General features: G+C 40.8%; 1 protein-coding gene across 1 annotated transcript in view; it reads right to left on the minus strand.

The window, feature by feature from the left end:
* Positions 1–297: 297 nt before the first annotated feature.
* LOC146684205 (pleckstrin homology domain-containing family G member 4B-like) overlaps positions 298–14,126 on the minus strand; it is a 30,858-nt gene continuing 17,029 nt past the window's right edge. The window contains exons 8-25 of the mRNA XM_085443483.1: positions 13,639–13,755; positions 13,451–13,549; positions 13,189–13,340; positions 12,631–12,769; positions 11,774–11,896; positions 11,484–11,681; positions 10,566–11,281; positions 9,747–10,193; positions 8,541–8,790; positions 8,334–8,423; positions 6,372–6,698; positions 6,116–6,286; positions 5,782–5,959; positions 5,571–5,687; positions 3,559–3,837; positions 2,992–3,230; positions 2,711–2,773; positions 298–2,381 (exon numbers count right to left, since the gene is read on the minus strand). Coding sequence (XP_085299609.1) covers positions 2,735–2,773; positions 2,992–3,230; positions 3,559–3,837; positions 5,571–5,687; positions 5,782–5,959; positions 6,116–6,286; positions 6,372–6,698; positions 8,334–8,423; positions 8,541–8,790; positions 9,747–10,193; positions 10,566–11,281; positions 11,484–11,681; positions 11,774–11,896; positions 12,631–12,769; positions 13,189–13,340; positions 13,451–13,549; positions 13,639–13,755 — 3,681 coding nt within the window. The 3' untranslated portion in view covers positions 298–2,381; positions 2,711–2,734. The remainder of the gene's footprint in view (positions 2,382–2,710; positions 2,774–2,991; positions 3,231–3,558; positions 3,838–5,570; positions 5,688–5,781; positions 5,960–6,115; positions 6,287–6,371; positions 6,699–8,333; positions 8,424–8,540; positions 8,791–9,746; positions 10,194–10,565; positions 11,282–11,483; positions 11,682–11,773; positions 11,897–12,630; positions 12,770–13,188; positions 13,341–13,450; positions 13,550–13,638; positions 13,756–14,126) is intronic.

Genomic DNA, 14,126 nt, shown 5'->3' on the forward strand with positions numbered 1-14,126 from the left:
AGCATGTGTAACTTAATCGGGACGCCCCCATCTGTCTGCTCCTCACATCAGTAACTCTGTTTTTAGTTATGAAGGTCAGAGAGACAACACTCCTTCCTTTTTTGTGAACTTTCATTCTGCATCTAGCATTGTGACAGACTCTCTTCACGACCTAAACCAGTAAATCATGTGTTAAAACAAACAGTGCTAACTCAGCAAAGTAATAGCAATTAGGCTCAGTTGATGTGAGTAAATAATTACACTACTACTTACTCACTAAATTTAAAGATAAAAACAAAAACAAGTTTTCCCCAAATCATTTACATCATATATTAATTTATTGTTGAACATAAAAGTATAAATTACATTTTACAATGTAAAACAGGAACACATCCCACTGACTTTTCAAATTAAGGGTAGGTAATTACAACACCAACTTTTGTTTGTTTGTTTTTAGCTCAGTAACATTAGGTTATATAAAAGCACTGATGAGGTTTTCCTCATGTTGCTTACAGGTCAGATGGTCAATATGAAATGGCTTTTGTAAAAACAACAAACAGACAAAACAGAAGACCACGGCTGAAACATAACATTAAAAAAAATCTAGTTTTTGCAAAATTATACTGTCATCAGAATATATCATGCACGTATGTAGGTAGCACAGTAAGTGTCTGTATCTGTGAGGATGTTGTGTGTGTAATAAGGAAGGGCTGCATTTCCTCTCTTTGCTCCTCACATGACTGAGTCGTTTAGACCTTAATTCAGGGTGGAAAGAAACAACACAACCCTACTGACCTTGAATAGGAAAAATTAAGAAACAGAACTAATTTACATCAACAAATAAAAAGTATAAAAGAAAGCAAGTCAGCACAAAGGAAAGGGATACAGATGCACAAAAGGTGAGTGCCATGAAAAACAAACATGCAAACCAAAGGCTACTGTGTTACTGCCTTAGCTTTTCCTGTCATGATTTGTATACTCTTTATATTTACATAGAATAACAAAACTTAGAAAATCATGACACTCATCACCGGTACCTTTAAAGAAAACACATTTAAAAATGTGTTTTAATGGTCGTTTTCATAAAGAGAAACTTGGTACATGGAGCAGATGTAACGCTTAGTGGACCCTAGACGGTAAGTGGTTTCTGCTTGCAAGATTAAGGCCTTATTCTATTCACTGCTTATTATGAAGTAGCTTTTCTTGCTTCCCTGCACACACACAGTCATTTAAATCAAGATATGAAAACACACGAGTGACTAGTCTCTCCGTACAGATACATCGGTGGGTGGAGGATTACTAAGAAACTTAGAGGCATACAGGTAAAAAGCATCAGTTTAAAAATACAGTGGCAGTAAAAGGACCCTCAAAAGGTTACAGTACAGAAGAAACAGAAATGTATTTACGAGTGTTATTTACTGTAGATTAATTAAATTAATTTTATATTTCAATCCATACAGTATCCACATTTCTCAGTTTATCCCCATTCATGTTAAGCCTGAGTTTCCAAGTAGTACTGGGCTCTGTGCGAGCGTATTGGCAGAACAATGTGGTTAAGCTGGCAAAAATACATGATTGCGATTTACTTCCTAAGCAATGCTTTGACTTTGACAAAAGAAAAAAAAAAAGCATTAAATACTCTAGATTGGAGTGGTTTATACATGCTGCTCTGGTGTTTGTCTCACATGAGCTGCTACCTTTCAAGACAGCCATAAATAAAACATTCTCTATGATCCCTGTTAATCAACAATTGTACAAGCTGTACAGGATAGAAGATCATACAAATCATATTTTAAAAAGTATGCAGTCATAGAATGCCTCCTTGCTATCTGGTCACCCCAAGGGGCTCTTTTATAACACAGCCTCCAGACATCAGCAGAAAAGACAAATCACACTTTAAAATATATATTAGTTATATTTCATGACATGAGAATGTTTTTCTGGAATTTTTGGTGACCTAATGTGAGGCAGCAGGTATAATTATTCCTATTCAACTGCATATTTTTGCTATGGTTTTAATCCACCACAGCTGTAACAGCAGATACCTGGTTCTTTATAAAGGTAAAACCTGCATTGGGGGGCATTAGGACGACTCTGATGGGCAAAAAGACTAGGCACACCTCGTATCACATATCTGATTGTGTTTATTAAAAAACTCCCACTGATGGCGCTACGTTTCACACTTCATGATGAATGTGTGACATCAGCATCACAGCCTTATCTTCTTCATATGATCAAATTTACCACATTTGAGTGACTGAGGTATGACACATGCAAAAGCAAACCCCAAACGCCTCTAAAATGACAAAGTCTGGTTGTACATAATATTTTTCCTTCTGATAGTTCATCCATCTCTGCTGGGTGACCGCAGCAGGACTGACCAGCCTGAGTTGAAGTCCAATCTGTAAAAATATTAAAAGCACATATTATTCTGAATGCTGTGCCACTGATATAACCACATCTGTCACTATTTCTTTAAGAAGTGTCCTTAGGCTTCAAAGACTATTAAATGACCAACATAAGGTTAGCTGCTGTTATTCAAATTTAAAGGTTTAACAACAGAAAGTTTTATGGTGTATGTCTTTCAAGCTAGGGCTTGGTTTCGTAATTTTTTAAGGAATTTTAAATGCTGTCCCCCCCGTGTATATGCACTACCACATACACATGAATAGTATCCTTTTTTAATATAAAAAAACACAGAAAAATGACATAAATGTAGAATTTAACCTGCCTTTCTTCTGCTGGGGATTCAATATTAAACTTCTGTTGATTTTCCAATTATAAGTGCATCACCCTGCAAAACAAGAAACCACTCAAATATATTAGCATGTAATAAAAAAGTCAAAACATAACTGCATAACTTAAGTTCTTAATGACACTGAATCGTCATGTTGGAAAACTGCTGCATCAGACCTGCTAATGAACTGAGCTACAAAAACAACCTGAGAAACGCTGAGACCATAATTTTCAGCTCATTTACTAATTCACCAGGTTGCCTTGTTACACCTTCACCTGCACTTGAGAATTAGCCAGATGAGGAGGTTTGGGAGCTACACCTGGCTTCTTTCTGGTAGCTGTCGGTGAGCTGCTTCGCCTCAGGCTGGGTGTCCGACAGGTCTGTGGGTGGGTCTGTGAATTCTGAGATACACAGGAGGAGTCGTCCACTATTTCGCCACTGATGGCAGACAGACAGCTGTGCTCCGAGCTGCTGAAGAGATTCGTGCACTCCTCAGAAGACTCGGTGCTGTCCACTACACGGAAAGAAAACAGGTTTTTTGACATCAAACTGATATAAGTTAACATTTCATAGTGATGTTCAAGAAAAAAATAGAAACCTAGTAAAGATCGCACTGCAGTTTTTCACACTGCTGTGCCACTAGATTGGGCCAAACTAAAAGATAAACTTAAACCCTCCAGTGGATTTAAATATAACTACTGCTCTATGTTAGGATAATCACCATATGATTAGTTCTGATTTATCATTTAGTCATTTACTGTTTGAATGCTAGTAAGTTAAAAAGTCAGCAGCAAACAAACACGTCTCTCTATAGGGAACAAAAAACCTTAAAATAAACTCACTCAGTGGATGGCGATCATTGCACTGCTCATAGTTAAGGTGATGTTGATGTAGGTGATGATTGTTGAGTTCATTGTCAGTCACAGCGTCAGGGGAGGAGCAGACAGCTGGATTGGCATCCACGCCCTGCGACAGGTTCCCGGGATGTCCGGCAGGGGGCAGTGAGCCACGGCCGGATGAGGAAGACGATTGGCTGAGGGTGGTGGAGGTGGTGCTGCCAGAGCCAATGGAGTGAGGTCGGGGATAGTCTAAACCCCTGTGTGAACAACACGCCACAGGGACTGACGACATACATAGATATTAATGAGACAATAATGGGCTTGATTAGTGAGCAATGAGGACTGTTGAAGTACATGCACATGAAAAAGTATTCTCTCCGTAGCTGGATTAGTGGGCTTTACCAAATGTCAGGGCAATCAATAAAATCAGTGCTATAAAAATTTGTTTATAATAATAATGGATTGCATTTATATACCGCTTTTCGAGACCCTCAAAGCGCTTTATAACACGTTTAGTACAACAAAGACCAAACTGATGCACAGCCCCCCATTCCCCAAAATTATCTGTGATGTGATAGAACAAGAAGAATGAAATGATATGCAATTGATTAAAAACAATTCATTAAAGAATTTTATAAAAATACAAAAAAGTAGTTTTTGAGAGTATTTCAGCGCTTCCTCAATTATAATAGCTTTTGTTTGATGTGCTCTTTGTAAGTGATACATGCACAGTGGAGGAAATAATCATTTGATCCACTACAAACCAGCCAGATTTGTGGTTCCCACAGATTACAATCAGTGTATTCATCAGTTAATTACAGATACTCCTGATCTCAAATTGTTATGTGTATAAAGCTCTCCCACCATGGGCGAGACCAAAGAGCTGGCAAAGGACATCAGGGACAAGATTGCAGGCCTGCTGGCTGGAATGGACTACAAGACAATCAACAAGAATCTTAGTGAGAAGATGACAACTGCTGGTGTGACTGTTTGGAAATGGAAGAAATACAAATGACAATCAGTTGCGCTTAGTCTGCAGCTCCATGCAGGATCTTGCTTCATTAGGTGGGAGTGATAATGAGAAAGGTGGTGGATTAGTCCAAACTACAATGGAGGATCTGAAGGCAGTTGGGCAGAACAAGCCCATTTTATGTAAATGACTCAATGGGCGTAAAATCTTTGACACACCCCATACCATACCCATACTGTCGGGCTAAAGAAGCATGTTAAGGTCGTGGAGTGGCCTAGCCAGTCACAGACCTCAGCCATATACAAAATCTGTTGACAGCCAAGAAAGATAAAGGATTAAGAGTTTCTGTAAAGAGGATTGGGCCAAAATCCTGATATGTGTGCAAACTTGGTGACCAACTACCATCTTACTGCTGTGGTTGCCAACAAAGGTTTCTCCAGCAAGTGCTAAAGCTTTGCTTGGGGATCAAATACTTATTTTATTCAATGACATGACATGAGACTGTTCACTTACAAATTCTTACAAATTCAGCAAGGGATCAATTAATTATTTCCCCCACTGTAAGTTAAAGTTTTTCAAATAACACGTAAAGTGCCTTTATTGTCACATTTAACTTAAATATGTTTCAGGACACAGCCCTTGATCAGATTTCCTGTATCCAGGGGATCTTTACTAGTGTAAAGATTCCAATTGGAATGTTACACTTTGGTGGTGTTACACCAATTGCAAGCATATCAGCTGTGGAAAAGGAATGATGTTTTTTGTTTTTTTTGCAATGGATTATAGTGATTTTCAACTCAATTAATTCCTAACCATCCCCAGAGCCATGACACAATAATAATTACAACCTAATGTCAACCTCAAGCCTTTTGGGAGGGTTAAATGGATGAATTAAATGTTAAACTTTTAATTAACTGAAAAAACTAAAACTATAGTACAAAGGGTGGAAATAACACCAAGACTGCAAGAGAACTCTGAATTGTTATGTTATATCTGATAGATGAAGTGGAATTTAGTTTAAAATGTTGTATGTGCAGCTCCTTACTTCTGTCGGTAACAACACAGCTGACAGCTCGGTCACAAATTGCAGCATCACTGGGTTGAATATCCATGAATGGCTTGCGGTCCATTCCCATGAATACCCTCTCCTGCATGCGCATTTCTGGAACAAAACGTAGATTCACAATATGTTTTTAAACCTGTGAAGCACCGTGCACTGGGTCAAATGCTAAATAAAGACAGTATGTTGTCACAACCTCTACTATGAGCAGCCTGATCCCAGAGTATCCTCTCCAGGTCTGTGGTCCAGGCTTTCTTCACCTCCACGCTTGAGGCTCTCAGAGTGTAGGTGTCCTCACTTTTTCTCCTCCGGAACCAGATCTCAAAACACAGAGCGCTCATAGCAGAGTTATGAGTCATCCCAATGTCATTTGTCTGAAGAAGAAAATAGAAAGAGATGTAGAAATTTCTCATCCTGGAGGATTCAAGCAGCATTGACATGTAATTCCTTGTAAATTGTGTTTTAAGGTTCAAAAAGGGTTGACTATTTAGGTTCTGACAACCCTTTGATGAGCAAGGACATGTGCAGACCTTGAATGACTGCTTGTAGATGTACACGTCGTTTCCGATGTCCGTCTTCTTGGTCTTGCTGAAGAGAATCAGATCTTCAAAGAGGAAGACGCGGCGGACACATTTCTTCTTCCTGAAGAAAACCGTGAACTCATCCTGGCGAATCAGCTGGCCTTGTTCTTTCAAATTCACCTGACAGAAAAAAGGGGACGCAACTGTCACTGTCATGCAACAACTGTAATTTAAGTTGACCCGGCCTCCCGTTTTAAAATCTTACATCACAATCCTGAATGGCATCCATGGTGAGTAAATCGTTGCCATGACGCATCTGAAATCGAATCAGAGCTGCGGCAGCCTGGATCTCGGCCCTCTCCCGCTCCCTCTCACTGCTCGTCAGGTCAGGCACATACACAGCTGGGCCGGACACGCTTTGCGCGCATATATTAGAAGTGCACAGTGCATCCTGGATTATATCTTTTGGCCTGTATGAGCCAGCCAAAGCTAACATGTCCTGGAGCAGAAGGCTGTACTTGCTAATTCTCTGGATAGGGCGCAGAAGGTAGGATGAAAGGTCCATCATGTCTCCCAGCTCCTGCTGCTTCTTCTGTGAAGGAACAAAAAAGGTAGAGCGTAAGTCTAAAAAGTAAAAGCATGGCACAAACACTCCTACTGTAGCTGTTGGACAATGGTGGGAGCTGTTCTTATATACCTTGGAAGGGTGCATTATTAAACATACTGCTACCCCTACGCTTCCTAGAAAATGCACTTATGGTACAAGTTTGAACATCCTAGGTGCCTAGGTTCCTTCTTGAGTTACCGCAAACACCAGATTTTCAGAAAACTCTGAAACTTTCAAAAGCCCCGATCGTGAGATCGAGGTCACACAGATTAGAATTTGTTTTTACCAGGTGCATCTATCGTATCTAGGGATGGGTACCGGTGTCCGGTGCCATGATGGCACCGGTTCTGACATAAACGGTAGTAACCAGACCGAAAAGCAGCGCACATTTCGGTGCTTTATTTCGGTGCTTTTTTTTCCTGAGCTGTGATACACTTCTAGCCAATCATTTTACGTTTCCGAGGATAGTAGGCGGGGCCAGGTACGTACGTTCTGTTAGAGCAGAGCTACAGATTAAAAATGCCCAAGGCAAAGCGGTCAAAAGTCTGGCTGTACTTCACAGCAAAATATGCAAACTCAGCAGCAACAAGTGCTTTAAGCTGATACTGTCAAAGGAGGTAACACCAAGAATCCGATTAAACAGCTGGCGACGCATAGCGGTTTTTTTTTAAAAGCCGAGAAATGCGCGGTATTTGATAGCTTGCTGCGAGACCTCACACCGTGCACATCGGGTGGGTTGCCAGTTATCGGACCCGGAGCAACATCCCCCAAAAACCCGAAGAATAGAGTCCTGGCCCCTAGCCCTGCCAGTGTAGCAGAAATGATGAGGATGATGATGCAGCAGCAGCCGTTCTTCTCTGCGTGAGTAGCTTAATGTTGTTCGTGTGTAATTTACGTTGAGTAGGCTAACCACGTTATTACATTAATGCATGTAAGGTGAACTAGCAAACATCATCATAGCTACATGCGGCTGTCTTCTTGTTTGATGGCAGATACTCCCTTCACCCTGGCCAAAAAGGCTAAAATGACCAAAGAAAAAGTGGAAAACAGTTAAACATGAGAGGTTTTTGGACAAAGTTTGTGTTTTTTCCATTGATTAAGCACTGCTTCCAGCCAAGAGTGATACCATATATGCCACATAGCTGCAGAAAAGGCACACATTGTTATCTTTTTACAAAAAAAACCAGCTGAACATGAGAGGTTTTTGGACAAAGTTTGTGTTCTCCATTCTTTAAGCACCGGTTCGAGCACCGTTTAAGCACCGGCACCGTTTCAAAAGTACCGATTTGGCACCGGTATCGGATAAAACCTAAACGATACCCATCCCTAATCGTATCGATTTGAAAATCCTACAGTGCCTCATTCTTGATTTATCATGTTCACATAGTTGGGTCTCCACACCTCCCTTCCACCTGCCAGTAACGGGGTAAGTGGGTAACAACAATAGCCCATCAGCCCCTTCAGCTGAGGGGTAAAACGTTGTCTGTGGAATACTTTTAATCACTCAGCTCTTTTAGAGTTGTAAGTTAGAGTTATAATAAATACAGTAAATCTCCTTTACATCATTAAGTTAGAAAACTGCTTTAAAAGTTTTTCATTGACAGGAAGACGTAAATTAACCTTGAAGATGTCATGGGGACGGTGCAGGATCAGGGCATCTGATTGAGGTTTGTTCTTGCTGTACAAAGCATATAGACCAAAACTCTCACTCTGTGGAAAAATACAGTTTAATGTAAAGTGAAAATTTTTTCTGAGAAGAAGTAAAAACATTATGTAGAATAAATATTGTATGAAAAAGTATAACGCAGTCACAGAGTTGTTACTCACGTGTCTGAGAAAGCAGCGGGCCATCATCGCAGGCTCCCTTGGACAGGCCTCCAGCTCTGGCAGGAAATAGTGGCTGTGGAAATCATAAAGCTTCTCCAGGTTGCCAAAGATGACCCCTCGCTTGCCCCTGAGGTCCTGGGGGATGTCTAGTCTGTCCATTAGGGGGAGGTAGTGGGTGAGGATGTAGCCTAAGGAGCGGACATACTCCCTCTCTGTGAACACCAACTCCTCCATGACACGCTGCAGCCTCCTGGTGACAGGAGGATATAATCATACAAAATATTCTAAACAAATGTTAACATGCTCAGGTAAAAAAAAAAGTGCAGACATCTTCTGATAACTACAGTACTGTGTAAAAGTCTTTGACCGGCCCTTATTTTTTTTATATTTTCCTACAAATATAGGTAAAGGTGCAGCGGTTTATTGTAATGTGCAAACATAAATGGGAATACAGTATATAAGGCAAAATCTGTGTGTACAGTTCTGAGGTTGAAAGGTTGAAAGTGTTTTCTTTTTCGGATGTTGGCTGCCTTTTGTTTTATTCTCTGTCAAGATGACCTCACACTGCTTCAATAATGTTGAGTTATCATAATGAATGATTGTGTACCAGTGTGTTAGTTATTAAAAAAATACAACAAACTTCTTTGAAGAAAAATACAAAGAAATGAGAGGTGGTCCAAGACTTTTTCACAGTACTGTACATTCTCGTTGTTACGCTTATCATCAGCTATCTTTCCCATTTCAGATAGATACATTATTATTTTGCTTCCGTCACGTATATAGTAAGAAAAAAAAAGCCAGCATTTGTGAATTATGGAAACAACCCGCTGGGCACAGATAAATATTTACACCACGAACCTACATTTTTCCCCCAACTTCTTCTGCATTGGGTTAAATGTAAATTTATTGCAAACAAAGTTTCTCAGCACAGTATTTAAGATATTCGAAATTTCCAGTGAGGTAATAGCAGCACTGATAGTCTGTGCTCAGTAAGCCCGTTCCATCAATCCATGACACAAAGATGGAAAAAACAGAGGGAAAGTGAACAGACAGTACCTGTAGCTCTTCATTGCCAGCTTAGAGACAGAAAAGAGTGCATGAAAGACTCACATGAGCCACATAAGATGAGCCAAATTAAAGTTAATCATCAAATATTACTTATTCTCTATAGGCCATAATGATTTCACCCACACACAGAAGACTTACAGGGCGCGGCTGGCACTCCCATGTGGACTCTCTAAACAACAGGTCCCCTCATTCCTCCCAGTGGGCAGGCTGGAGTGTTTGCAGCATGAAGTCCCTTTACCCCCCACAGTCCCGTGGTCGCTCATGCAGGAGTCTTCTGAGCAGAAGCTCCCATGGCGGGAGATCTGAAACTTCTGAGCTTCTTGGAGGATTCGACAAGACGGCTGACCATGGTGGGAACAAGATGATGGGGTTCGAACTCGCTGCTCTGGAGGAGTAGATGATCCTGCTTTTGCCACTCGTGTGGTACATGAGTCCTGACTCGCTGACCTGACCCCAAAACCCCGTCCCCATGGAAACCATTGGCAGCCGACAGTGTGGGATTGAGACAGAGCGGCAGTGTCTCTCTTGCTCCTAGCTCTGCTTATTTGTCTCCTCTTCACCTCTCTTTCTGTTCTCCTTTCTGACCTGTATAAAAATGACACAGAGACACTGTTACTACTTCTGTAGCACAGCCATGCTACAGAAAACCAACTCAAAACTGCCTTTAAGGTTCTTAATCATCTTAAATGTTTATTCAGATCCATAAATCTTTATTTTTTATGCCAGCGGAGATCCAAAACACTTTTTGTATTTTTTGTTTAAATTTTGTATACCATGACATAATGCACAGGGCATCTACAATTACTATAATTGGATTATAATTATTATTACACAGAGAAATTCTCCCAAATATTACAAATATTATCTAACAGAAGAGTGTGAGACTTGCTTTGGAAATCAAAGTGAGTTAAATATTTAATAAGAGGGATGGATAGACAACCAAAGAAATTATTTTACCTATGAGGAGATTGTGGAGCGACCTTTGACCCCTGGTAAATTCCAGCCTCACTGTAATCCTCAGGTTTAACGATGATGTTACAGCAGGCTACAGCTGTTGAATTAGCGCAGTTGTTGCCCAGGATCGGTCTTCTCTTTCCTAAATCCACCGCTCCTGACATGATGCTTTCCCACTGCGGATGCCGAGGCCCAGGGGTTGATTGTACCACCAAATTATGGCTGCCGGGAGAAGCTGTCTGAACATTAGTGCTCACCACGTCAACAAAATGACCTTCACACCAGCTGCTAGAATCTGGTTGCTGGTGATAAACCTCATCCACATTCTGCATCCTCTCCTGAAGCTGTTGCCGGGCTTCCTGACTTCTCAGCCAGGCAAAGTTCCAGACACGCATCCCCCGGGAGCCCTGCAGGAAGCTGGCCTGTGCCTTTACCTCCTGGAATTTCTCCTGGCTGAACTGTTGGAACCTGTCATGGAAAGCCTGGAGGATGGAGCTGTCGGTGCATGAGGGGGAAACACCGGTGGTGGTTGGATGTGAGCCTTGCTCTGTATGGATGTCAAACTGACAAAGGGATGCAATGTTTGGACTAGAGTCTTGGTTTTGGAGCAGAGTGTCTCTTTGTTTAACCTGTGAGGCGCTTTCAAGGTCCTGCACTGCATGGATTCTGGACTGACACTGGTCCAGGTAATCAATGCATTCACTGGACAGTGCTGTAGCCTGTTTATAAAAGAAATGTCTATTTAAATAAAAGTAAATGAAAAAGACTTCTTACTACTTTTTAAAAAACGAGTAGTTCTAACCTAGAAAGTCAGATGTTAAAAAATGCAAAGTACAGGATAAAAAGTATGAAAGTTTGGGGTTCCCAAACAGGCAAAACATGCAGTATGAGAGCAACAAGCGACAAGTATCAAATACAAACCTGCTCACAAAAATCGCACACGTTGACCATGATCTGCAGCTCTCTGCCACACGCCTCTGCTCGGCATAGGAAGTCCTCCAGGCCTGACTTGAAGGTACAGACAAAATCCCTGAACGCCTCAGTCTCTGGGTAGGAGATCCCTCTCTGCTGAAGCCGCTCGGCCTCTGACACCAAAGACATGGCGTGGTGCCGTCGGTCCTGCAGGGGGACAGAAAGAGAGACTCAGAGAGCTGCACAAACAAACACAAATACAGGGAGAGTGGCAATCACAAATAAAATCTTAGACTGACATTAGCTTCAATTAGGAAACCAGTGAAGATGTTGAGGATCTGCTCCATTCTGTCTCCAGAGTCCTCCACTGACTCTGCCTCCAACAAATGGTGCTCTCCCTCCTCATTAAACCACTGCTGAATCTACATAGGGGTGGAGACACAAAAGTTATGTATTTGGTAATGTAGCATATAAGAAAACTGAATATGTGCAGACTCCAGTGTGTGCATATGCATATGCATATTCAGCTGCAACTAAACTGAATGTGCTGCTTTTCATTTCTCAGTTAAAAGCAGCACTGAGTTAATTAAAATGTTTTAGTGTCTAGTTTTTTTTTGTTGTTCATTCGCATTATAACACAAAGAGAGCAGGAATAAAATATAAACTGTTTGCATATTACCTGTTTATATAAATATATATATATGTATATATAATATGTATGCATATATACATATATATATATATACACACTGAGGTGTGTATATATATATATATATATATATATACACACTGAGGTGTGTATATATATATATATATATATCAACTTAGAGCATAAATAAGTTACCATCAGTGCCTGATTTAAATTTGTAATGAAGTGATATTAAAAGCCACAAACTAGAGGAAATCTTGCACAAGCCCTCGTTTTTTCTTTTTAACACTATATTCTATATGATCAATTACAGCTAAATTATACTTTCAATTTATTTACACACAAAAATCCTGAAATTCTACACTTCAATACAGCCACCTAATTCCTTGCTGAATCAGTGGCCTTTTGTGATGTCAGGATCACAGGACCTACACCAACTTTAGTCTAAAAATACCTTTTCAAATAAGAAACCTTTAACCTTAGTAAACAGAACATCAGTCAACGTACCTGTGTGAAGTGCCCCTCCATCTCTCTGAGTTGGAGCAGGTACTCCAGGTGCTCCAGCGACACGTTGGACCGCTGCACGAGGACGTGAGCCTGCTCCTCAACGTGGTTGTACAGACCTGTCACTGAGTCCACTGCATCACTGTATTGAGGAAAACGTAACATCAAAGGCTTCACAAAGAAGTTGATAAAAGTAGTGAATGTCATTTTAAACATTTCAGTGTACTCCAGCACCCCCACTGAAGATGAGACCACACTTTTAATGTAACTTACCTGAAAAGATAAAGGCCAGCACCTACTCAAAGTGTAGGAAAACACTTACTTATAAATGAATCAGTGTGTCTGGCCTCATGTTCTTTCCTGTACCTGTTGTTTCATATTCAATAAACTACGGCAAATGTGATGTTAAGATGACACTTTGCTATTCTAACAATGTTTAATTGCCAGTTATAGAAAGATACTGACACTTGTTGTTTCACAGCAAAACCTGAATCAGACTGTAGGACAACAGCTGGGATTTTCTACACTTGCAAACATAGCATTAGGATGATTCGTGGTTACCTAAAGTCCTCACAGTGGGGGTATTTGAGGTCGCTCTGCTTCCTTAGCCTAGCCAGGATAGCTCCACCCTCTCTCTGCAGGCTGACCAATCGGCTGTCCTCCAGAACATCCCTCATCAGAGTCCTCTGGTCTATCATGCACTGCTGCACACCCTGTTACATAAAGACCAAACAAAGAAGTAGTTACTGAGGAGAAGGTAACCTCAATTTCCAAGGTCCAAATAACAAAATGAAAAACCAGTCAAAGGCAAGTGTTCAAGTACCTGTACAGTATCTGTCCTGCGGGGCTCCTCGAGCTTGCTGATGGCTCTCAGGAGCAGGCTGGAGGCCACATGCAGATCGTAGACAAATGGGAAGAGTTTCTGCAGAACAAAAGATGTGGCTAAGCAGTGAAAAGGCAGACAGGCATGGACAAATGGAAACAGTTAATATCATAATGTGACGGCCTCACCTGATGTAGCTCCTTCCAGTCAACGTTACCACGAGACAGTGTCCCATCCAGGTGTGAACTCAGCTGACTCACCTCCACCAGCTTCAGCAACGATTTAACTGATGTCACTATATCAGTCTGTCAAATTACCAGGAACATATTTAAGTCATTACTCAGTATTTAACCACAGGAGATTGTTCACTTATCACCTTTAGCAGACACATTGTAGATCTTTATGTAATCTGGTTTATTAAATCCTTCAAATTCTACATTTTTTGCTTTCATTTTAACTAATTAGTGCACGGACAAAACTGGAACTTTGGACCTCTCTGTGTGTTTGCTGGTATTTGATTTAGATGATTGTCCTTATAAGATCAACAGCAGATCGTTTTGATCTATTTAGTTTTGTAATTAGTTCATCTTATACACCGTTGAAAACAAAACATCTGATAAAGAAAACTTATCTTTGATTAAAGACCTGTTCTTTCCTTCAACAGCTGATAGTCATG

This window comes from Copadichromis virginalis, linkage group LG20 (assembly GCF_057382275.1).
Source record: "Copadichromis virginalis isolate Kocher_CV1m ecotype Utaka linkage group LG20, C_Virginalis_male_GT1.1, whole genome shotgun sequence".
Taxonomy (NCBI): domain Eukaryota; kingdom Metazoa; phylum Chordata; class Actinopteri; order Cichliformes; family Cichlidae; genus Copadichromis; species Copadichromis virginalis.